Source organism: Daktulosphaira vitifoliae, unplaced genomic scaffold, assembly GCF_025091365.1.
Source record: "Daktulosphaira vitifoliae isolate Bord-2020 unplaced genomic scaffold, ASM2509136v1 Scaffold_3, whole genome shotgun sequence".
In the NCBI taxonomy this organism is placed as follows: Eukaryota; Metazoa; Arthropoda; class Insecta; order Hemiptera; family Phylloxeridae; genus Daktulosphaira; species Daktulosphaira vitifoliae.
This window is the reverse complement of record NW_026099574.1, coordinates 2,215,595-2,238,563: the sequence shown is the minus strand read 5'-3', so window position 1 is coordinate 2,238,563 and position 22,969 is coordinate 2,215,595. Positions and strand designations below refer to the sequence as shown.

The window sequence follows — 22,969 nt, the reverse complement described above, 5'->3', positions numbered from 1 at the left end:
TGTAAAATAAATTGTATAGGTTACCTAACAAATAACACCACCTATACTTAAGTTCTATGATATTTATGTATTTCTTATGAACAAAATTAGTATTTAAATTTTTAATGACTATACGTGTTAACTAGGAAACCTTATAGCTTATCAGTATAATCAAGAAAAAAGATTAATTCACTAAATATTAATTTTTTACACAGTAAAAATATAAATAATATTCATAGAATTTCATTAATACTTCTTATTGACATTTTTTCTATTATGTTTACTATTCACTTTCTCGATTTATTAAAAAATAAATAATTTAATTAAATGTACTTTTTTATGTAATTAATAATTGTCTTGAAAATATTAATGAGAAACACTAAATATTAAATTATGGCGAGTAAAAATTTAAAGAACACAAAAGTGGAATCTGATTTAGCTGGATGTCGAGAAGAAGGTAACTGGACAAAAATATTAGAACTTGCTGAACAGCTATCTTCAAGTAAAGGTATTACCAATTCACATAATACAATTTATAAAAAATTCCTTCTCGTCATTAAGTCATTAAGTTTGATAATTAAATAAAAATTTTTTTAATTATCAAACTTAATTATTATTAATAATTTTATTTTTTCTATATACTTATTAAATAAAATAAAGCTCAGTTGAAAATTATTGAACTGGAGATAAAAAAAAAATTGTTTTATAGTTTAAAAATTTAAACTTTATTTAAATACTATTTCAATGTTTAGCTTTATTGTACAACTTAATGGTTGGTGAAGCAAAGTTAGAAATGTTTTTAGAAGAGCATCCACCAGTTGAAAGTAATATATCTAAAGCTTGTACAGGTCTAATTGATGCTAAGTCACATTTAACTGATTCAATTAATGAACTGAATACCCAAGTATAAATATTTTATTATATTTTTTAATCTAATCCTACAATTAGCTATTAATAAATCAAATTTTTAAAAATTAATAAATTAAGGTATTTAAAATCTCAAAAATGAATATTATTTTGATATATCAAAGAACTTAAGTTAATCCAAATTAAATGATTAAAATTAAAAATTATTTTAGACTGGCATGAATATAGATGCTCATATGCTTCTTGCTAAACTTTGTTACGCATGTGGTAATTATGAAGAAGCTATGCAACATTGCTCTGAAGCAAAATTGAACTCTGTAATACAAACTGATTTACAAATTCGCAATATAAGAATTTTAGCAGAATCTTTTGCAGTTAAAGGTATTTAAAACTCTTTAAACATTTTCATGGTAAAAATTGTCATTCATTATTATGTATGTAATTATACTTTCAAGGATTATGTCAAGAAAAATTAAAACCATCGACAAGCTCTCGTTTCAAAAAAACTGCATGGGTCGACAGTGTCATAAAAAACTATGAGCAAGCTACTAATTTAGGAATTTTATATTTACAAGAACTGGATAACAAAGAAAATCAGCTTATGTTGCCATCACCAATTGGTGGTACTGCTCCATCAATTAATAATACTAATGTTATTTCTACTACTGGTATCTTCATGAATTATTTAAAAATAACATAAAATAAAAAATATTAATAAAATTGTTGTATATATTTTAGGATCTCATTCTCCACAACCCATTAACATGTCACATACACTTAGTATTTTAGTAGAGACTGTTATTTTACGACTGCCATTATTACTTATAGAAAATTTAAATTATACTGGTGCCATTTCTACATTCAGGTAAATTTTTAACATAAATTTAAACTGAATAACAAATAAACTTTTAATATTAAATTAATTACATTTTATTATCTATCTACATATTACTTACTACTTAGACTTAGATGGTTTGGTCGTGTTATGAAGAGAGAGGAATCGGAAGCTGTAAGAACAATTATAGAAATGAATGTTGAAGGAAGAAGAGATAGAGAAAGACCAAAAAAGAGGTGGAGGGATGTAATTAAATATGGTATGAAGACAGCTAATGTGAGTGTAGATGATGAATTGTGTTAAGTGGTAGTTTAGAATAAGGGTGGCCGACCCCAAGTAGTTGGGATTAAGGCGAGGAAAAAAAAATCTACATTTAATTTATTAAGTAATTTTTGTATCATTTCTATATATAAATAAATAATTAATTAACTCATAATTTTCATTGTTTATACTACTAATATGTTTCTTTATTAAGTTAAAGTGAAATTTAAAAACAAAGAAATTGTGAAATTACAAATATACATTATATTGTGAAGTTTAACATTTTTGTATCCAAGTGTTTTTTATGATTGTAATCTTAATCATTATAAGATATCATCTATACTTGTTCCAACTATGCCAAGACTTAGCTGTGCTGGGTTTTTTTTGCATAAAATGTAGTTGATAACTGTTAGAAGCCAAATATTTTCAAGATGGCAAAGATTATTGTCTAATTAAAATACATTTTTGATAACTTATTATGATATTTGATTATAGTTGAACTATATTTTAGGAGTATATTATCAGCATGTGAAGCACATGGTACTCATTCTATTAGACTTGTTTTAACTTATCAATTCGCTGAATTTCTTCTACGTAAAGTATCTCCTAAGTATTATTCTCTCCCAACTCAAAATAGTAAGATTTAAGAGAAAAAATTTATATATTTTAAAAATGTTGTATTAAATAAATAAAAATAAACAAATACTTGTTTTAGCTCCAACCAAAAAACATTTAAGTAATGTTAGAAAATCCAAAAAGTACAATACTATAAATATGTTTTTACCAAGAAGTGAACATGAAGAAACAATATTATTACTCATTATAAGGTATAATTTATATGTTAAAAATAATTTTGTCTAAATTATATTAAATTAAAAAATATGCAGTGAAGCTATGGCTACTAGAAATGCAGTTTTGAGTCAGTCACCTGAGTTTAAAGATGCTAGGATTAGAGCATTCAATTTAGCAACTGCTATATATGATTTACTTACATTTGCATTAGTTCTTTGGGGACAGTATAATATGTTACATGAAGTATGTATTTAAAAAATTACAATTTACCATATCTTTTTAAAAAAATCTAAAAAGAGTTTGATAGTCTTTTGAGCGTGCTATGAAATTTTCTGCTGATGATAGTCATGTATGGATGCAACAAGCTTTATGCCTTGAAGCTGCTGGACGCCATATTAGAGCTTTAGAAGTACTTAAATGTGTTATAAATATGCAACCAAATGCTGCAACTCCTTGTTTGATTGCTGCTAAAATATGTTATCAATACTTATTCAAGGTACTATTTATACTTTTTCAAATTATTAAAATAATAATTGTTTTTTTTTTCAGATGGAAGAAGGTTTAAATTGGAGTCAAGAAGCATTAAAGCGAGAGCAACGACAACCTCAAAATTTGTTATCAAGATGCTATTTGTACATTGGAATTGGAGCACAGTGTATTGCTCTAACATCTATTTTAAAATCTGTCAAAGATAAATATCACACCATTTGTTTAGAATCCTTATTGAAGTAAATATTAACTGTTGATCATATTTACTATATTTTATTGTTTTCAATAATATATTGCATATTTTAGAGCTCAATGTATAGATCCAAATGATCACTTATCTTATTATTACTTGGCATTTCATTATGCTTGTGTAGCTAAAATATCAGAGGCTACAAGTAAAGTACGTCAAGCTTTAAAATTAAACTCTGAACACACACCATCCTTACAATTGGAAATTTTATTACTGAGTGCACAAAAAAATATGAATGAAGCTAAAGCTCTCTTAAAAACTTCTTTGGACGATTTTCCTGATCACATTGGCTTACTTTTTATGAAGGCTAGAATTGAACTATATACTGAAGATTCAGAGGTAATTGCTTGATACTTTTTTTCATTAGTTACTCACTAAAACATTTATTATTTTTCATCAGGTTGCATTAATTACAGCAAAACATATGCTATCCTTGTGTAAAGCTTCAGTATGTAATGAAGGTTCACCATCAATAGAACATACTGACACTCGAAGTGTTTTTCAACTTTATACTACTGAGCATTCAGATAAAGATTCAAGTAATAAAAACTTTTTTTGTACATTTAAGCAAAATTTTAATGTTAAGCTATAATAGATTCATTGGGTCCTGCAAAAATAGAACAAGCATTATCTGAAGTAGCATCTTCTATTAGTTCATTGGTTCCACAAAGACCAGTAGCAAATTCTGTTTGGTATACCCAACAAAATGTATGGTTACTTTTAGCTGAAATATATTTGTCACAAGAGCAATTTGATGCAGCCAATAGTTGTTTATTAGAAGCTGCCAGTATTTTTCCACTATCACATCATATTATGTTCATGGTAATAATAAGTATTATTTGTTTTTATAGAGTAGTTTTTGTAAGACCAAAACCATATGACACTTAAATTGAATCTCTCGAAAAAGTATTTACAACAAACTTGAAATTTACTAAAAATACTACTAGATATATTGAGACCAATTGGTAAAAAGCTCATTAAATAATACTTATTCTTTTTATAATTATTGATAATTTTTTTATGGGGCAAGTTGACATACATTAGCTTAATTTATTGTCACTGAACTCTTCATTTCGCCTACCTCATGTTCTCCTTTGTCAAACTAGTACTCTATATACTCTGTTTTACTCTTAATTATTCTTAAACACTTTTCTTCAAGAGCTGATTAATTTTACGACTATAATTCAGTCACTTTACTACTACTACTTTACTTTTCATCTCATTAATGAATCAGTGTCTATATATATATATATTATGTGTATATACATGCATGGTGTTTTTTTAGAGTAAGGAGAAAATACAATTAACATCCCTAAAAATATTATTCTAACAGGCATTTGCAGAAAAAATGTCTATAAATAAAAAAATTGTTGGTAGTTTTATATATTATTTATGTATTATATTATTCTTTAAATTAAGTGTATACTTTTAATAAATAAAAACCAAATCTACATGATATCAATCTATAAAAACGATGATTTTAATCCTGTATTCATAATACATTTTAATAAAAAAAAATTTATCTTTCAATTTAAAAAAATGTTTTAATTTGCAAAATTTTATAATACACAATTTAGAAAATTGACAAACATAAAAGTCAAGAGTGGCAACTGTCCTTTGCCTTTGTGACAAGCAGTATAAAATTTATTATAGCTAAGATAAACAATAGTCTTTTTTAAAAAAGACTTTATTTTACTTTAAAAAAGTTTAGTTTAACAAAGGCTACATATATTAATGTGCACATGAATAACTGTTAAATAAAATATATATACAGTGTGATCAGTTTATTATAAACCACTCGATTGCTCACAAAATAAATTCAATAATAGAAAAAAAAAATTTGGGTTTTTTTAGTTTTGTATATTTTTTTTATATTAGCTTAAATTACTTTTTTAAATCATCCCTTGTAACTTATAGAGGTGTTAAATTTATTTTATTGAAGCGTACATAATTTACTAGCTTATTTAATAGACAATTATGTAATTAAGAAAATGAGTGGTCGATAACAACTTTTGAACCAGTATTAACTCTAGTTATACATAATATAGTATAAATTAAATGGTCATATTTAAAAACGCCTGTATAAGAATATTGTTAATGTTGCCATTTTATTTGACACATAAATCTGTAAAAATTACCAGCCAGCCCTTTAACACCCCTTTAAAAGCAATAATTATTTAAAAATAAAAAAAATATTTTATTTTAATCAACAATTGTGTTCAATTTTATTTTATTTAGCGTGGACTATTTCATGAAAAAAGAAATGAGTTTAATGAAGCAAAACAATGTTACCAAAATGCAGTTACTGTTCACCCAGCTCATTTAAAAAGTCTTCAACACTTGGTAATTTGTATTTTCTAGTGTATTATTACTGATAAATATAATTGTTATAATATAGGGTTTAATGTATCATTACTTGGGAAGTCATAGGCTAGCTGAAAAAACATTAAGAGATGCTGCAAAAATTAATCCTTATACTTCTGAAATTTGGTAATCTCTAATTTCATTCAATATCTCTTTTTCTGTATTAAATTAATTTAAATGTTATAGGTATAATCTTGGAAAAGTATTAGAAAGCTTAGGAGAAACTGAAAGTGCCACTGACAGTATGACAACTGCATTGCAAGTAGAAATGATTAGCCCTATAATGCAATATACTAGTATTCCATTACCATTTGATTAATTACTATAAATCCAAATGAATAATTGAAGCTAAACTTTTGAGTTAATTTTTTGTTTTAGCTATAAAATAATCAAAAGGAGAGGTTTACCATAATTTTCATAATTCCTAGTTCTTATTGGTGATCAGTATTGGCTTTATTGCATACTATTAGTACTATATTTCTTTTCTTATGCACTTTTTTTATGTGTATTAATACTAATCTATATGGAATACTTTGTACCTTGTTGAGTTTTTGTTAAATTTTTTATAATTTATTAGTAATCAAAATAAAAGCAATACATTAAAAAATCTAGTACATAAATGATGTAGATTTATTTATTTAATTATGATAATATGTATTTTAAAAAATTGTTTTGACATTTTAAAACCTTTTAAAAAGTAGAAATAGAAATAAAATGTTACATACAAAATTAATATGTAAATTGTTAATATATTTCTGTAATATTTTAATAAAATTATTTAAATTGCATAGTTTAATAAATTACTTGTTGTGTTCAGAAATCTGAATTAAATGAGTTTTTTGAAATATCAGTATATTGAAACAGTAATCATAACATTCACATCTGAAAACATAAAATATTTAATCAAAATTAATTTTAAATTAAGAGAAAATAATAATAATAAGGCACAAAAAATGAAACTTCATGCTAAAAATATATTACAATATTATTTCAAATTATAACATTGAAATTAATTGCTTTAAATTTCTCTGAATTTATATATATCCTAGATAGTAGATTAACAGCAAGAAGGAATTTAAAAACTATAAAAATGTATACAAAAACTACAATAAGACTAAAAACTATTGATTAGTGTCTGACTACAATAGTCCAGCTCTGCCATTCCAATTTTTTATCATTATATTACAAACTATGCAGAATACTCCCAAATTGCTAGTAAACCAATTTTTCCTAACACCCAACTTTATTAATTTTTATTGAATAATCTCTCCTTAATTTGAATCATGACTAAAATCATTAATTGGCAATACTGAGTTTCATAGGTTCATACAAACGTATTGTTACATCATTGAGTATAGATATATGTTGAGTATGACTATACTAACATGTGGTATAGATATACCACATATCTAAAATTTAAATAGTAAATTATTTAAAAGATAAATGAGATTTTTATTCCAAATTATTTATGATCTAATTGTGTATAAATAGATTTGACGCTTATTAACTTTTGCAAACTTTTATCAATGAAAATAATCTTTTGATAAAAATGTTTTCTATATAATAGTAAAAAATAATTTAACTTTAAAATAATTCTAATTATGATATACTATATTAAAAATTGTGTGCATGGCCAATTTTATAGTATAATAGATACAATGTTTACATGTTTATCATATAACAAAACCCAATCTTAAAAACCGTCTTAAAAATTTTATAAAATGCTTTATTTTACCATAATACATTTCGAAGGTGGAAAGCAGAAAAAGTATTTTAAATTTTAATAATATATAACTAGTTACAGTAAATATATTACAGTAGTCTTTTCAATAATTAACAAGTATAATGTATCAATATAACATAACCAAATCCTACATATAAGAATTAAAATTGGGCAAAAACTGTTGCGAGTATTTTCAGTTTTTCTCTCTCCTGAAAAGTTGGTAAAATTATAGATACATAGTATTATTATTAGCATACTAATACTTCAAATACACAAAATTATGTTTTAAACTGAAAAAAATAAGAATAGAGATACTTTTAACATCACCAAATTAGATTACATTTTTTCTACTTAATGGCATTATTAAAAGAAGAATGAATTTACTAAGTAAATTAAACATTTTTATTAAAGATCTTACATGTTTTTAAAAATAAAATATCTTAATTCTAGACATTATTTGAATAAAATATTAGAGAGATAACCATTTTTGAATTAAGCTTGTCTCAAAAAAAATAATTGTACGCGACTAAAAATACTTAGATTTATACAATAATTTTTACTATAATATTAATTGATTAATCAATTTAAATATTAGATTAACAATAATACTCACTGAGTTTTAGCAGACTTCCAATCTTTTCCCCAAACATACATACCATGATTACGAACAAGAATGGCTGAAGAAGCTGGGTATTTTTTTAAAGTTTTATGAAATGTGTGAACTAAATCCCGTTCAAATTTTGAATTTTCAATAATTGGTACTATAACATCTTCATCATTATTATAAAATCGATCGAGTTCATCATTAAATATACCCTAAAAAATAATCATCAAAAAATATTATGGTTTAAAATTAAAAGTTTAAGTAGTAAACGCACAATATAGCTTAGTTAACTTAAAATTGAAAAACTATTCAAAAATGTTAAAAAATAAGAAAAAAAATTATACATCATAATTGTTTTATTATTGAATGAACATTTTGATTGACGAGAATACAATTTTTTCTTACTTTACCATCCTCCCAGAAATGAATAGTAAATCTTAAATTTCTAGTAATTTTTAGAACAAAAAAGAAAAAATAACACTTTTACAACAAAAATGCATGTAGTTGAGTGTTTAAACAATTTATAATTAATAAATATTTTTAGGTATATAGAACATAACTTTAATACAACAGACTATTATATATAAATACAAGGTTACTGTATGTTGCCATTAAAAAAAATAGAGCTAGTACCTTAACAAAAGGAATAAGGAATAGATAAAAAAATTTAAAACACTTGAAAATCGAGAAATAAATACTACTTAAATCAGCCATAAAAAAACAATATTTTAGTATGGTATGTAAAGAGTTAAGATAGTATATATTTTACTACATAATCTCTTTTTAATATTCCTTAGTTTACTCATTAATGTCTTCTTCTTCCTTGCCTTAATCCCAACTACTTGTTAATATGATATTGCTTTATTTAATTACACAATATTTAATATATAATTCTATTTAAAAGTGTAAAATTTATTATAATCTAAGTTTTAAATACTTCTATATAATTAATATTAAAATATTGTGTATCGGAAAAAGTTATAGACAACTTTTTCACCTACGTCCAGCCATAATAAAGTACAAAAATATAATACATTATTGTTTTTTAATTAATGCCTAGGACCTTCAAAAAGATTAATTTGGACATATCAATATTTAGTAATTAACATTAACTTATAAACCAAAATTCAATACGATTAGTAAATAAATGCCTAATTGGAAAATTTTGTAACATTCAACTATAAAAAATTTTAAAAAACCATTCAAAAAAATTTTAAATTAAAATTATTTTACTTTGATCATTTCAAGGCCTTTTATTCTAACTTCATTTTCAGGATTTAATAAAGATAGTTTTACCACCTCTGGAGAATGTGTATGAATCACTGCACCTGCATTACGTTCTAAAATAATAAAAATCTATTAAAATAATAATTACCTAATTTATTGTGTATTTACCATTGTAGACACATATAAAAATAGGAGTACATTGGCTTTTATTCAAAAGCTTTTCTTTTGGTGGTACTTCTAAATCTATTCCATTCATATCTTGAACAAAAATATCTTCAGATTGTATCCGTTCTTTTTGAACTCCAGATGGTGCAATATAAATATGGCCACTGTAATAAAGATATATGATTGAAAAAAATAAATATAACTTTATTTATAACAATAATTATAAATATTTATGTACTACTAAGGAATAAAATTTATAGTTAAATAATAAAATGAAGTTGTTATACCAAACACAGATACTTTAAAAAGTAAATTTTGGAAGTTATGAATATTTCTATACCTAAAAGGGAAGAGGACTGTAAAAAGTTGAGATTTTTGAATCTTTTAGCTTCGATGCGAAGCTGAGAAGGTATTGGTTTTACTAAGATGTGTTTTTTTTTGTGTCTGTTACCACTTTTTCTCAGATCTCACCGAACCGATTTCTTTCAATGATACGTCAAAAGATCACAAATCTTAAATTAAAGTTAATGTAATCTACTTTATTATGCGAAAAAAAAATTTTGGACTTTATTTTATANATGTAATCTACTTTATTATGCGAAAAAAAAATTTCGGACTTTATTTTATCTTCACGGTGAAAATGGCTACCAAATGCTATTATTATGTGAAAATTCTCGATTTTATTTTTTACATTTTTAACTTTATAATGCTATGACATATTTAAAAGTGTATGGATCAACATTATTTTTTTATAAGAAATAATATTTTTTAATAATCCCTTTTTCATTCGTCATACTTTATCTTAATTAGGATATTAATAATGAACTAGCAGATCATGTAGCTTTTGGAATAATCCACCAATTTTTTAAAATTAAACAATATCTAAAGATTTGCATCGAAGCGTTTTTTTTTGATAGTGATTTTAATCACTGTCAGATATCATTATACTTGATCCATCTATGCCACGTCACCACTGTGCCGCGACCCCCTGTGCTGGGTTTTTTATCTCATTTAGATTCAAATAACTTCAACGAATATCAAGGATAATGTAATAGGTTTCAACTAAAAAATTTAGTTTTTTTCACTCACCCTACTAGCTTTTTTTATTATCTGACCTAATACACATTTTGTAAAACACTATATTAAATTATCAATCTTAATTTAAAAAAAAGACCCATCATATTGGAGACGTGGCATAGTTGGATACAGTAAAGATGATTAAAATCACTATCATAAAAAACGCTTCAATGCAAATCTGTAGATAATTTGTTTAATTTTAAAAAATTAGTGGATTATTACAAAAGCTACATGATTTGTATTTACTTATTTGTATCCTGATTAATATAAAGTATGTCGAATGAAAGATGTATATAAATACTACTTTCATGAAAAAATTGTATTGATCCATACAATTTTTAATAAGTTAAAGCATTATAAAATTAAAAATGTAAAAAATAAAATCCAGAATTTTCACACAAATATAGCATTTGATAACTATTTTAACCATGAAGACAAAATAAAGTCAGAAATTTTTTTTTTTTCCATAATAAAGTATATTACATTACCTTTAATTTAAGATATATATAAAAGTGTCAGTATTTCACTTTCAAAAGTTAAGTTGAAAAAGTTGTCATTTTGAATACCCCCTGTGGGCAGGTAGAGAGTTAGATTTATAATAATTTTTTATAAAAAAAATATATCAAATGATAGGTAAAGACATCATTTATCTATAAAAAAAAAAAATTGAAAAAATTAGCAATTTTTAAATTTGTAAATTTTTTATAGATTTCTCCCATTTACGGAGAACGAGGGAAATTTTGTCAATTTTTGAGGGTAATGTCTTCGACTAGATACAATTTGTGATCTTTTGACGTATCGTTAAAGAAATGGGTTTGGTGAGAACTGAGAAAAATTGATAACAGACACAAAAAAAAACACATCATAGTAAAATTAATATCTTCTCAGCTTGATATTGAAGCTAAAAAGCGAAAAAATTATGTAACTAATAACCAGCTATAAAACTACTTAGGTATTACTAAGTATATTTAAAGCTCATAAACTATCATTAAGAAATATCAAACTTCAAATTGTGAATTTATTGGGTAATACAAATCCCTACAGAAAAATAACTGTAAAAAAATTTCAAGTTCTAGAATAACCCTTACTAATAAAAAAGTTTGTCTGTTAAACTAGTGATATTTACATTGTGTCCATGACTGTTCTTTCTTTAATTTATAAACTCACTTTATATATATTCCTATAAACACTGTTATTTTACTTGTATCATCTTAACACTTAGCTAATTGATAACTATAATAGACTGAACTACAATGTTCAATAAATCCTAGGAAAATTTTTTTTTTTTTGAGGTTTTTCTCCTTTATAAGTGAGTGAGTAATAAAAGTTAAAATTTTGTAATATATTTCTAAAGTAACTTTAAAAAAATTAAATACATACTTATATTTTATACTGATACCTCCGCCTGTTCCAGTAACCCACCCACTTATGTAAAATTGTTTGCATAATTCAGGTATTAGTATTCGAGGATGTTCATTTTCATTATTTTTCTGAAGTACATAAAAATAATTAATTTTATTTAAAACTTTATATAACCTATTTTTTTATTAAATATGATAATTCAAATCAGAGGTATAACCACAATTTTTCCATGAGGCTGATATCAAAAAAAAAAAAAAATGCTAATAAATGAATATTATCCAAAATATTGGCAAAGAGTGACTAATGGGAGAACTTAATCCTCTAGCTTTCTGCTAGATATTATGCCACATATTCACACACAAGTGTATTTAGAACTTTTCACATGTCATACCCAAAGGGCATATAGAAGTAAGGGGTTTTAATGCCTTTCCATTTCTCATCGTCATACATAAATAATTTAAAAGTTATATTTATCATTATAAAAAATNTCCATTTCTCATCGTCATACATAAATAATTTAAAAGTTATATTTATCATTATAAAAAATATTTTTTAAAGAAAAGTGAATTAAGTATCTCCTCAGAATTTCTTTATTTTAATTGTGTCTATATTATAGGTATTTGTAGATACGCCTGTGAATTTACATTAACTGACACATAAATTAGCAAATTTCAAATAAAATATTTTAAAATGTTTGGTATAATAAAAAACTCCATTAACACTTTAGAAGGTCACTAAATCCTAGTGGATCCAGCATGTATTCATGAGAGGTGTGGTTTAATAATGTATATATATATATATATATATATATACATAATTTATAAATAGGCAATAAGTGCAACCACCTTTTGAAACTTCACCTGGTAAACATCAAAATTAAAAAAAAAGTTTTATTTTATTATATAAAGTATTTAACAATACATATATAAAAAATGTATAGTTAAAATTATTTAGCTAGTTAAAAAATAATATTATATACATACTAAAGACATGATCTACAATTGATAATTTGTTATTAATTATCAAAAATATTACTCAATTTAGCAACTTTTAAAAAAATGGACAATGAACAAAATCACCTATAAAAATATTAAATAATACTAATTGCATTTAATTGTGGTATCTTATCACAATGCCTACATTTTCAAATTCTTGTAAAAATAGATAATATTCCATCCATTAATACTATCTATATATATACTGTATATACTATCTCTATCATACTAATAACAATTTAAAATTATGAAGTGGATTAATCTACATTGAAAATAAACATTATTATCAACAAACTCTCACATTTTTTTTTTTACTTGTTAACAGTAAAGGACATAATTAGCTCAAGAGTAAATAATTAGATACAATTTTTTTTTTTTAATATAAGTTAACTTAAATAATTAGGTAATCACAAGCACTATTATTTAAAATAAAAAATTATACATATATATATTTTACTACATATTTTAATAAAATATTAATTAAAACTAAAAAATATTCAGCTCAAAAAACATTTACTTAGAGTTTCTTTTAAAATTAAAACATTTGATTTAAATAATATTAGCCACAAGTAATGAATTTTTACTACATAATTATTATCTTTGTGTAATATATTTAACTTAATTTTAGCAAAATAAATTATATTTTATTTAAGATTTAATGTTTTTTTAAATGTCTATAAATAATTTTAACTAAATAAAAAAGTACCTGGATATGAAAGCTGCATATTTTAGTCCTTTGAGTTTTTGGAGAATTTTTCAACTCCCGATTTTTTTTCTGGAAAAAAAATACTACATAAACAAAAAAATATTTTTAAATTACTCTAGAAATATAATTAATTAATATCTACATTTACTTAATATTTAATTTTTATAATACATGAAGAAATCATTTTGTCTTTATAAATTTTATATTATATTGTATGCTAATCATACATAAATTGATTCAATTAAGAAAATTAAATTAAATTGAAAAATAATGAAAAATAAATAAACCTGTAATTTCTTTGTAGTCTTATCGCTATTCATAGGTAAAATTGTATTGTCAAAATAAGCTTTAATTCGATCATTTCTGAAAAAAGAATCACAAATGAATTAAATTAATTTATAATGCAATAAAAAATGTTTATAAAGTAATATAACATTCAAAAAAATAATAATCATAAATGAAAAATATTTTATCATATTCATCATACTGGTTTATCTTTTGAATTTTTGAATTGGAACAATATTAAATAAATTATTTTTATTTAACCATATAATTGTATTTTATTATGGTGACTGAAGTTAAGATGCGGGTGTTTTATTTTTATCGTTAATAATTTCCTGGCTTTCTTCCGCCTAAGTATAAATATAAGAATTATTTCAAAGGTACTTGTCCATAATTTGTTATCGATCAGTCATTTTCTATTTTTTTAAGATTGTTAGTTATGTATGCTGCCATTTTAAAAAAACTCAGCACAGGGGGCTCGCGACACAGTGGTGACGTGGAATAGTTGGGTCAAGTATAATGATATCTGACAGCGATTAAAATCATTATCATAAAAAACACTTCGATGCAAATCTGTAGATAATTTGTTTAATTTTAAAAAATTAGTGGATTATTACAAAAGCTACATGATTTGTATTTACTTATTTGTATCCTGATTAATATAAAGTATGTCGAATGAAAGATGTATATAAATACTACTTTCATGAAAAAATTGTATTGATCCATACAATTTTTAATAAGTTAAAGCATTATAAAATTAAAAATGTAAAAAATAAAATCCAGAATTTTCACACAAAAATAGCATTTGTTAACTATTTTAACCATGAAGACAAAATAAAGTCAGAAATTTTTTTTTTTTCCATAATAAAGTATATTACATTACCTTTAATTTAAGATATATATAAAAGTGTCAGTATTTCACTTTCAAAAGTTAAATTGAAAAAGTTAATTTTTGTGAAAAAAGAAAGACATTGGTTCGGTGAGAACTGAGAAAAAGTGGTAACAACACAAAAAAAAACACATCTCATATCATCTCAGCTTCGAATTGAAGCTAAAATAAAATTGATATCTATTATATAAGTTATCAGTTATATTCTATAAGTAATCAGTAGATGTATCAGTAGATAAATCAAGAAATTTTACAATATTTTAAATATTGTACTTCTTTTGTTCATGCTAAAATTCTTTATCAATAGATCCTATTATCATATTTCTTCAATGTTTTTACAATCAACTAAATTTATAGTTTATGTGTAAATGCCATTCATTAATATTCATAATTTTTTTATTAGCTGTCCTGTAAAATTTTGTTTACAACCTTTTGTCAGAATTTGTTAATATATAAGTTGGATTATTGGACAGGCGTAGAAAAAATCCTAGTTTTTTAATAAATACTTATATAGACACACATCTAAGACATATATTTATATCTCGTAATATTAATTTTTTTAATACATAATATAATATAAAATAGCACAAGGAAACAATACAATGTTAAGACGTTTTAATTTATTAAAAAAATATTATTAAATTATCCAAACATCAAATTTCTCTGAAACTCATTAATTATTTAATTTTTATGTATACTTCTAAAACTATTAAATCACATGTTATTTCTTTGCTGTATTATTTTTCCCAATATTTTAAAACATACTAATTTAATGTAATATCTATTCTACTTAAAGCCTATAAATCATACTTAGTTATTACAGCCAAACTTTCAGCTTCATCGACAGCTTTATTCCACTTAATCTTAAGTTTACTACGACTAATTTGTGTCTAAACATTAAAAAAAAAAAAAAATAGAATCATAATTTAAAATGTAGAAATTTATTTATTATATTTTTAACACCAAATAAAACAAACACTTTAATAATCATATTACCTATTTATAATTATATGATAAAGTTCTATTTTACTCATTTTATTTATTTGATTTAAATTATTAGAACGCCTAAGTTATTAAACCAGATTTTTTCATTTTTTTTAAATTTCACATAGACCAAACATAAATTTCTAAAGATAATTTTGTAACTTATTTTGTCTCATTTTAACACTTAAATTTAATTTATATATATTTATTCTTGTATATATTTTTTACTTAATCTTATCATAACAATAAAAATTAACAAACTCAGAGAAAACACTAAAATTAAGTAAAAAAAACACAGCACAGTGGGTTTGCGGCATAGTGGAGACGTTGCATAGTTGGGTCCAGTATAGATTTAAACTGAGAGTGATTAAAATCACTATCATAAAAAACGCTTCNAATCTGACAGTGATTAAAATCACTATCATAAAAAACGCTTCGATGCAAATCTGTAGATAGTGTTTAATTTTAAAAAATTGATGGATAATTACCAAAGCAACATCAACTTCTATTTCCTTAATTATACCCAGATTAGTAATTCTTTTAATTATAAATTATATAATTTGTTAAATTAATTGTTTTCAAATTATTATTGATTTTGATTTTTAATATGTTAGAAGTAATAATTTTGAACCTACTTTTTATTATCCTTTAAAGTGAAAGTTTTATTAAAAAAAAAAATGAATTTATTACCATAACAAGTAGCTCAATTTGCAAGTTTGAAATTAACATAATTAAATAGATAAAAATGAAATTGTTAAGATTAATATGCAATCAGGGAATTTTATAATTACTATTTACAGTACATTTATCAGAAAAGTTCAATTTTTTTTTACATTTTTATCGTAATAGATAATTGAAACAGAAATAATAGTAATCATTTCCCAATAACTTTTGGTGTTGAAATAGATTCTGCAATTNCATTTCTAATTAACTTTTGGCGTTTAAAAAGATTCTACAATGGAAATATTCAGAATTTAATTAATTTTAATGATTATATATCTAAAAAAACCAATAAAAAAAAAGTTATTCAATTTAGCCTATTATAAAAATAATAATTATAAAAAAAAAGGGCAGTGTATTGCCCTTATAATATATTTTAAAATAAAATAAAATACAAAACCCAGGATTTTAACACAAAAATAGCATATTTTTTAATACGCTAGCCATTGGCGCACAGAAGATAGGTTGTCGGGACAAATTTTTTTTTTTAATTTTATAGTACATGATATAAGCTTTAATTTGACATATGTTTAAAGGACACAGTATTTCCGGAACACATACAAAAGTTAAANAGTATTTCCGAAACATTTTCAAAAGTTAAATTGAAAAAGTTCTATTTTTTATACAATTTTTCAAGTTTTGAACGCCCCCTATATATGGGAAAATTGTCCAATTTTAATAAATAGTATGTCAAATAAAAGATGTACTTATAATGTATTTAGAAACAAAAATTTGTGCTGATACACACATTTTTTGAAAATTTATAGCATTTTTAATTTGAAAATTTAAAATCGAAAATTTTAACACTAAAATAAAGTTTATTTAACTACGGCAGTCGTTTTTTATATTACATAAAATAAGCTTTAATTTAATATATGTTTAAAGGATGCAGTATTTCCGGAACATTTTCAAAAATGAAGTTGAAAAATTTAGTTTTTGTAAAAAAGTTGCTATTTTACCCAACCCAACCTGTGAGCAGAATAAGTGTTAGATTTTCAAAAAAATGATATCAAATGAAAAGAAAATATCTAAGGTTTTAGTATAAAAAAAATATGTTGATTTGTTGATTTTTAAAAAGTTATGGAAGTTTTAAGAAAATGACAAAATTTAACAATTTTAAAAATTGTAATTTTTTTGGAGATTTTCCTTATTTACGGGGAACGAGGAAAAATTTTACAATTTTTTAAGAGTAATGTCTTCAACTAGATACGNTTTTCATCGTAGTCGCACGACGACGACGACGACGACGACGACGACGACGACCACCACCACCCCATTTACGGTAAAACGTATTTCCATTTCGTTATAAAAATGACGACGACGACGACGAGGAACGGCGAAACTTTTTATCGAAAAAAAAAAAAAAAAAAAAAAAAAACGCACATTATGGTAAAATTAATACCTTCTCAGCTTCGCATCGAAGCTAATAGTAATAAAACTTCTTAAAAATTTTATAACAATTTTTTCAAAATATGAAAGACTTTTAAAATATTTTAATCTTAGTCAATATATTAAATCTATAAAAATAATAGGTTTACTTACAATTAATTTAGGAAATTGAGTTACTACTTTTTTTCTTCCAGCAAATTCAAATATTTGATTTTCTTTTATCCAACTTCTCTTTTGCAAGTCGTTACAAAAGTATAAATGTAACATAAGTGTACTATTTTCTTCTAAAAAATATATTAGTTAACATATAAAGTGAGAGAATTTAATAAATATGTGAACAAAAAAAAATCACATGATTCTACATACTTTTAAAAAAAATGTTTTCATCAGGATCGTTGACTATAATCCCAGGCCATACTGGATATTTACCCATTTTAGCCCAAACAATATCACCAATACAATAATTACTTAAGAGTAAATGATTTTTATCACTAAATTGACCACTTTTTGATGAACAAATTTGTTTTTTCTTTTTTTTTATAATATAATTATCTTTAGGAATACAAGTTGAAGAGGATATAAATTGTTCACTAAATTTGCGCTTAGTGGATACTCTACCAAATCGGCTTTTATTAATCTGTTTACTTGCATTTTTGTTCATTCTATAAGAAAATATATCATTGTTACAAACTATAATTTAAATTAATTTGAATTCATCAATATTCTAGATTAATTCTGTTAGTAAAACTTTTTTTATAAAGTGTGATTATATTAGTGTTAGCCTTGTAATATCTCCTAAAATTATCAATTCTGGTTTTTTCAGTAACTAATATTTCTCGATTTATCAATATAGAAGTATTGTTTAAGTATTTTTCAACCGCGTTTTTCTATCCTAGATACATAAATGATAATCACTCCTTAAATACTAGTTTAAAAATTGATTTTGAATAGTCATTTTTTTTTTTATTAAAATATTTTCTAAAAAGCTGGTTAAATATTTATGTTTTCATTTGAAAATTGATGTCTATCATAAGGAATAGACTTATAAAAATACTTATTTATTAGTAAATTAAGAAAAGCATGAAATTAAAAAAAGCTAAAAAGCTAACTCTTAATATTGTTATTTTTTCAGGAGATATTAATTAAAACGTAAAAAAAGTACCCTATATAGGCCAGTCAACGAAGGAGTAATTTTAGCGAATGGCTGAAAAAATTCCCAACCAAATTTTTTTTTTTTTAAAGTTGAATTAAGATATATATAATGACATACTAAAAGTCCTCATCGATTGGACTTGAGCTTTTTTTTTTACAGCCTTGTAAAAGTTAAAAAATATGAGCTTTTTTAATTTTCTCAAAAAATATTTAACTTACAAAAAATTCGTACAAAAGTTGTGTTAAAAGACAATTTTAAACAAAAAAAGTATCTTATATTTTTCCATTTAAACAAATATTTTTCGAGTTACATTACATTTAATATGAGTACTAAAATTTATTTTCCAATTTTTGTCATTTTACGGTTACTTTTTATCATGTTACACTTACATTAGACACAATGTTATAAATGCATGTGTGTGTATGTGTGAGTTTATTTATTTATAGTATCATTAAAGTGTAATGTATATTAAGATACAATCGATAGAGTAGGTAATTGATTTGACGCTATATTGTTTAAAACCGGAATTTCTGGTAATATTTTTCTTTTTCTTTGCCTTAATTCCAACTACTTGGGGTCGGCCACCCTCATCCTAAACTCCCACTTAACACAATCTCCCACATCTTCTACGCTCACATCAGCTGTTCTCATATCGCATTCAATAACATCCCTCAATCTCTTTTTTGGCCTTCCTCTACCTATTCTTTCTTCAACATTCATTTCTAAAACTGTCCTTACAGATTCCGATTCTTCTCTCCTCATAACATGACTAAATCATCTAAGTCTATTTTTTCTCATCTTATCCACGATTGACGCTACACTTATACTCCCTCTTATATGCTCGTTCCTTATTCTATCTTTTCAAGTCACTCCACTCATCCAACTAAGAATTTTCATCTCTGCTACACTCATTCTCTGCTCTACTTTCTTATTAACCGCCTAACACTCTGAACCATACATCATAGCTGGTCTCACTACATTGTTGTAGAATTTACCTTTTAGCCTCATTGGAATTCTTTTATCGCATAAGATACCAGACGCTTCTCTCTACTTCAACCACCCGCACTTAATCCTGTGTCTTAAAATCTCGTTAATACCACTGCTCATTTGTACTACTGATCCTAAATACTTAAAACTTTATACCTCCCCATTCACACTCTCGCCTATTGTCACTGATCTCTTCATTTCATCTACTTCATGTTCTCTTTTGTCAACTTAGCCAGAATTTCTGGTAATGATAAAATTAATTGTCATAAAGTGTCTAAAATTGGTCTTGTTCTAGTAAACTCAATGGTGGATAATAACTTTCATGATATAAATCTTAAAAGGTTAAATAAAATTATAACTGTATCTTCAATAACTTCTATTGTTAAAATTAATAATGAAATAATTAAAGTAAACCCATTGCTACTACTTCAACTAATCGCTATTTAAAAAAAAACCAGCAGTGTCCCGGCACAGTGTGTATAATTAGTTGCAGAATAGATAATATGTGACAGTGATTAAAGTCATTATCAAAAAACAACGCCTTGATGCAAATCTGTAGATAGTGTTTAATTTTAAAATTTTAACGGATTAATATAAAAGCTACATGATTTCCTATTTCCTTATTTATATCCTAAATACAAGTTATATGCATAACTAGTACAAAGTATGTAATCAATGGAGGATTTCTCCACTATAAAATTATTTGACAAATGTATCAAAAAATTTTTTTTTCATTTTCTTATTCATTTTCCCATTCTAAATTTGATAGAATATATCTTCAACAAAAGTACAATTTTCTTAATCTTCAATCTTTATTTCTATTGAATTTGTACGCCATTTACCTTTACAATGTTCACATATAATAGAACATTTAAGCCCTGTTTTTCGGCAGCCACAATTTTTACCAGCTCCAGCACCTGACTAAAGGCCATTTTATGACAATTATCTATTATTAGCAGAAATTCCGGTGGCAATTGACATAATTAAATTGTTGTTTGAGAATGTACAATTTAGCGTTTAGTTGGGTTTAAACAATATAGCGTCAAATCAATTACCTACTCTATCGATTGTATCTTAATATACATTACACTTTAATGATACTATAAATAAATAAACTCGAAAAATATTTGTTTAAATGGAAAAATATAAGATACTTTTTTTGTTTAAAATTGTCTTTTAACACAACTTTTGTACGAAACTTTTTTTTGTAAGTTAAATATTTTTTGAGAAAATTAAAAAAGCTCATATTTTTTAACTTTTACAAGGCTGTAAAAAAAAAAGCTTAAGTCAAATCGATGAGGACTTTTAGTATGTCATAATAAATATCTTAATTCAACTTTAAAAAAAAAAAAAAATTTGGTTGGGAATTTTTTCCGCCATTTTTCCTTCGTTGACTGGCCTAATATACATAAATTAAACTTTATTTTAATAATGAAAACTTACAATTTATACAGTAAAGTAAAATGAAAGTGTTAAGAATCAAAAGTTCACATCACAGACAACTTAAAATATTAATTAAATATTTATAATAATAAAAATATACCTATTAACAGTGAATTTTCATAAATGTACGTTCCACAAAATAGCTAAAATATTAATTAATAAAAATGTAATAATTGAAAATAACTCGAAAAACAAATTTTTTTGGAAAGGCAGAATAAATCAGATTTTTCTTAAGAAGTATTACTAGTTAAAAATTAATACAATTTATACTTTTTATATAGTTTAATAACACAAAAATCACAACAAATTTTTTTTTTATTAAAAGTAATGAGTTGTCAGTTAAATGTGTTCCTCCACACATTATATATTTATTTATTAAAACAATTACTTAAGTTATGTCAGTAATCTAAATTTTAAACAGTTAAAGATAGCCAAAGTATTTTAATTGTAATATTTTAATGTTAATAAAACTAAATAAAATATATAGTTTCAAGAATTTAATCATCACTTAAATATGGGATTATAGAATAATTTATTATTACAGAGAAAGATTCTTAACATTGTACCCTAAATTTTTAAACTTAAGATGATATAAATGTAAAAAATCCATCAATTCTATTTATTAATAATATTTGTTATAAGATAAAAATATTTCTTTCTTCATTTAGGTAACATTTTTCAGCTTCAATTCAAAGCAGATAAGACATTTAAATATCACTCAAGTATTCTGATTCATTCAAAAATAATTCTTTAATAATACTAGATCTAAGATAAAATCTTATGGGATAGTCAAAAGGTATTAAAACTTAAAACCATTGAAATAATAAAAAAAAAATTTGTTTATTTATTAATATTATTAAAAGTATCTATTACATAATACAAATTCTAAATTTTAATGATGTATTTTACTGTAATACTTCTATTTAAACTCTTTTATATTTAAATAAACATTTAATAAATGTCTTAATACTTACATATTTTTATAAAAGTAAGTAGGTAACCATTAAAATTTGAAATATAAATTAAACTTTTTTTTATTTTTGTTGTAAAATGCAATATTCCATCAATATTTTGAATTAATAAATATAAAAGAATTTCAAAAAAACTTTTGTTCAGCTAACATAAATTTCTTATCACTTCTAAATTTATGATTATAATTCAAAGACCTTTAATAATATTAAGAGGTTTAACAATTATACGAAGACATAAATATTGAAATGATAAGCTCTAAGACGGAATAGTATTCTGATGTCTATAATTCTCATACTTAATCGCGTGATTAGAGTATTGACATAGAAAATATTGAACATTTCTATTTTAGTTTTAAACCTAAATTTTAAATAAATTAAGTTATGTTACAATTAAATGTATTAAAGTAAGAAGTCCAAAGAAGACCCATCGTCCTACTATCTTGACAACACTTAAC

The 22,969-nt window shown here is 23.8% G+C and overlaps 2 protein-coding genes across 6 annotated transcripts; one reads left to right on the top strand and one right to left on the bottom strand.

Annotated features, from left to right (window-relative positions):
- Positions 1-142: 142 nt before the first annotated feature.
- Positions 143-6,351, top strand: LOC126901978 (tetratricopeptide repeat protein 7B). The gene is made up of 16 exons (XM_050678974.1): positions 143-487; positions 732-883; positions 1,059-1,227; positions 1,302-1,514; positions 1,585-1,711; positions 2,454-2,578; positions 2,658-2,769; positions 2,830-2,977; positions 3,042-3,230; positions 3,284-3,462; positions 3,530-3,812; positions 3,874-4,012; positions 4,069-4,295; positions 5,712-5,816; positions 5,872-5,963; positions 6,024-6,351. Exons 1-16 carry the CDS (start codon positions 373-375, stop codon positions 6,154-6,156), a joined length of 2,508 nt encoding a protein of 835 aa, XP_050534931.1. The 5' UTR covers positions 143-372; the 3' UTR covers positions 6,157-6,351.
- Positions 6,352-6,453: 102 nt separating this feature from the next.
- LOC126901982 (probable methylthioribulose-1-phosphate dehydratase) lies at positions 6,454-22,672 on the bottom strand. Of its 5 annotated transcripts, none has more exons than XM_050678982.1 (12): positions 22,518-22,672; positions 21,644-21,686; positions 18,327-18,622; positions 18,114-18,241; positions 15,678-15,757; positions 13,984-14,059; positions 13,697-13,765; positions 12,014-12,123; positions 9,560-9,720; positions 9,398-9,504; positions 8,174-8,376; positions 6,454-6,719 (listed from the first exon to the last, which is right to left on the bottom strand). In XM_050678982.1, exons 3-12 carry the CDS (start codon positions 18,619-18,621, stop codon positions 6,638-6,640), a joined length of 1,311 nt encoding a protein of 436 aa, XP_050534939.1. In that variant the 5' UTR covers position 18,622; positions 21,644-21,686; positions 22,518-22,672; the 3' UTR covers positions 6,454-6,637. The 5 variants fall into 5 exon arrangements, with proteins under 5 accessions (XP_050534939.1, XP_050534937.1, XP_050534938.1 ...); XM_050678980.1 differs by having other exon boundaries at positions 18,114-18,244; positions 22,518-22,671; XM_050678981.1 differs by lacking the exon at positions 21,644-21,686 and having other exon boundaries at positions 18,114-18,244; positions 22,518-22,659.
- Positions 22,673-22,969: the final 297 nt, after the last annotated feature.

Bases quoted from the DNA above. Each gene is read 5' to 3' on its own strand.
- LOC126901982 (XM_050678980.1), bottom strand. From the start codon at position 18,621: ATGAACAAAAATGCAAGTAAACAGATTAATAAAAGCCGATTTGGTAGA. The intron at 15,758-18,113 runs GTAAGTAAACCT...TTTAATGTTTAG, and splicing joins CTCAATTTCCTAAATTAATT to ACACAAATTAGTCGTAGTAA. The intron at 14,060-15,677 runs GTATGATTTATA...TTCTTTTTTCAG, and splicing joins AGTTTGGCTGTAATAACTAA to AAATGATCGAATTAAAGCTT.
- LOC126901978 (XM_050678974.1), top strand. From the start codon at position 373: ATGGCGAGTAAAAATTTAAAGAACACAAAAGTGGAATCTGATTTAGCT. The intron at 1,712-2,453 runs GTAAATTTTTAA...ACTATATTTTAG, and splicing joins GGTGCCATTTCTACATTCAG to GAGTATATTATCAGCATGTG. The intron at 2,770-2,829 runs GTATAATTTATA...AAAAATATGCAG, and splicing joins ATATTATTACTCATTATAAG to TGAAGCTATGGCTACTAGAA.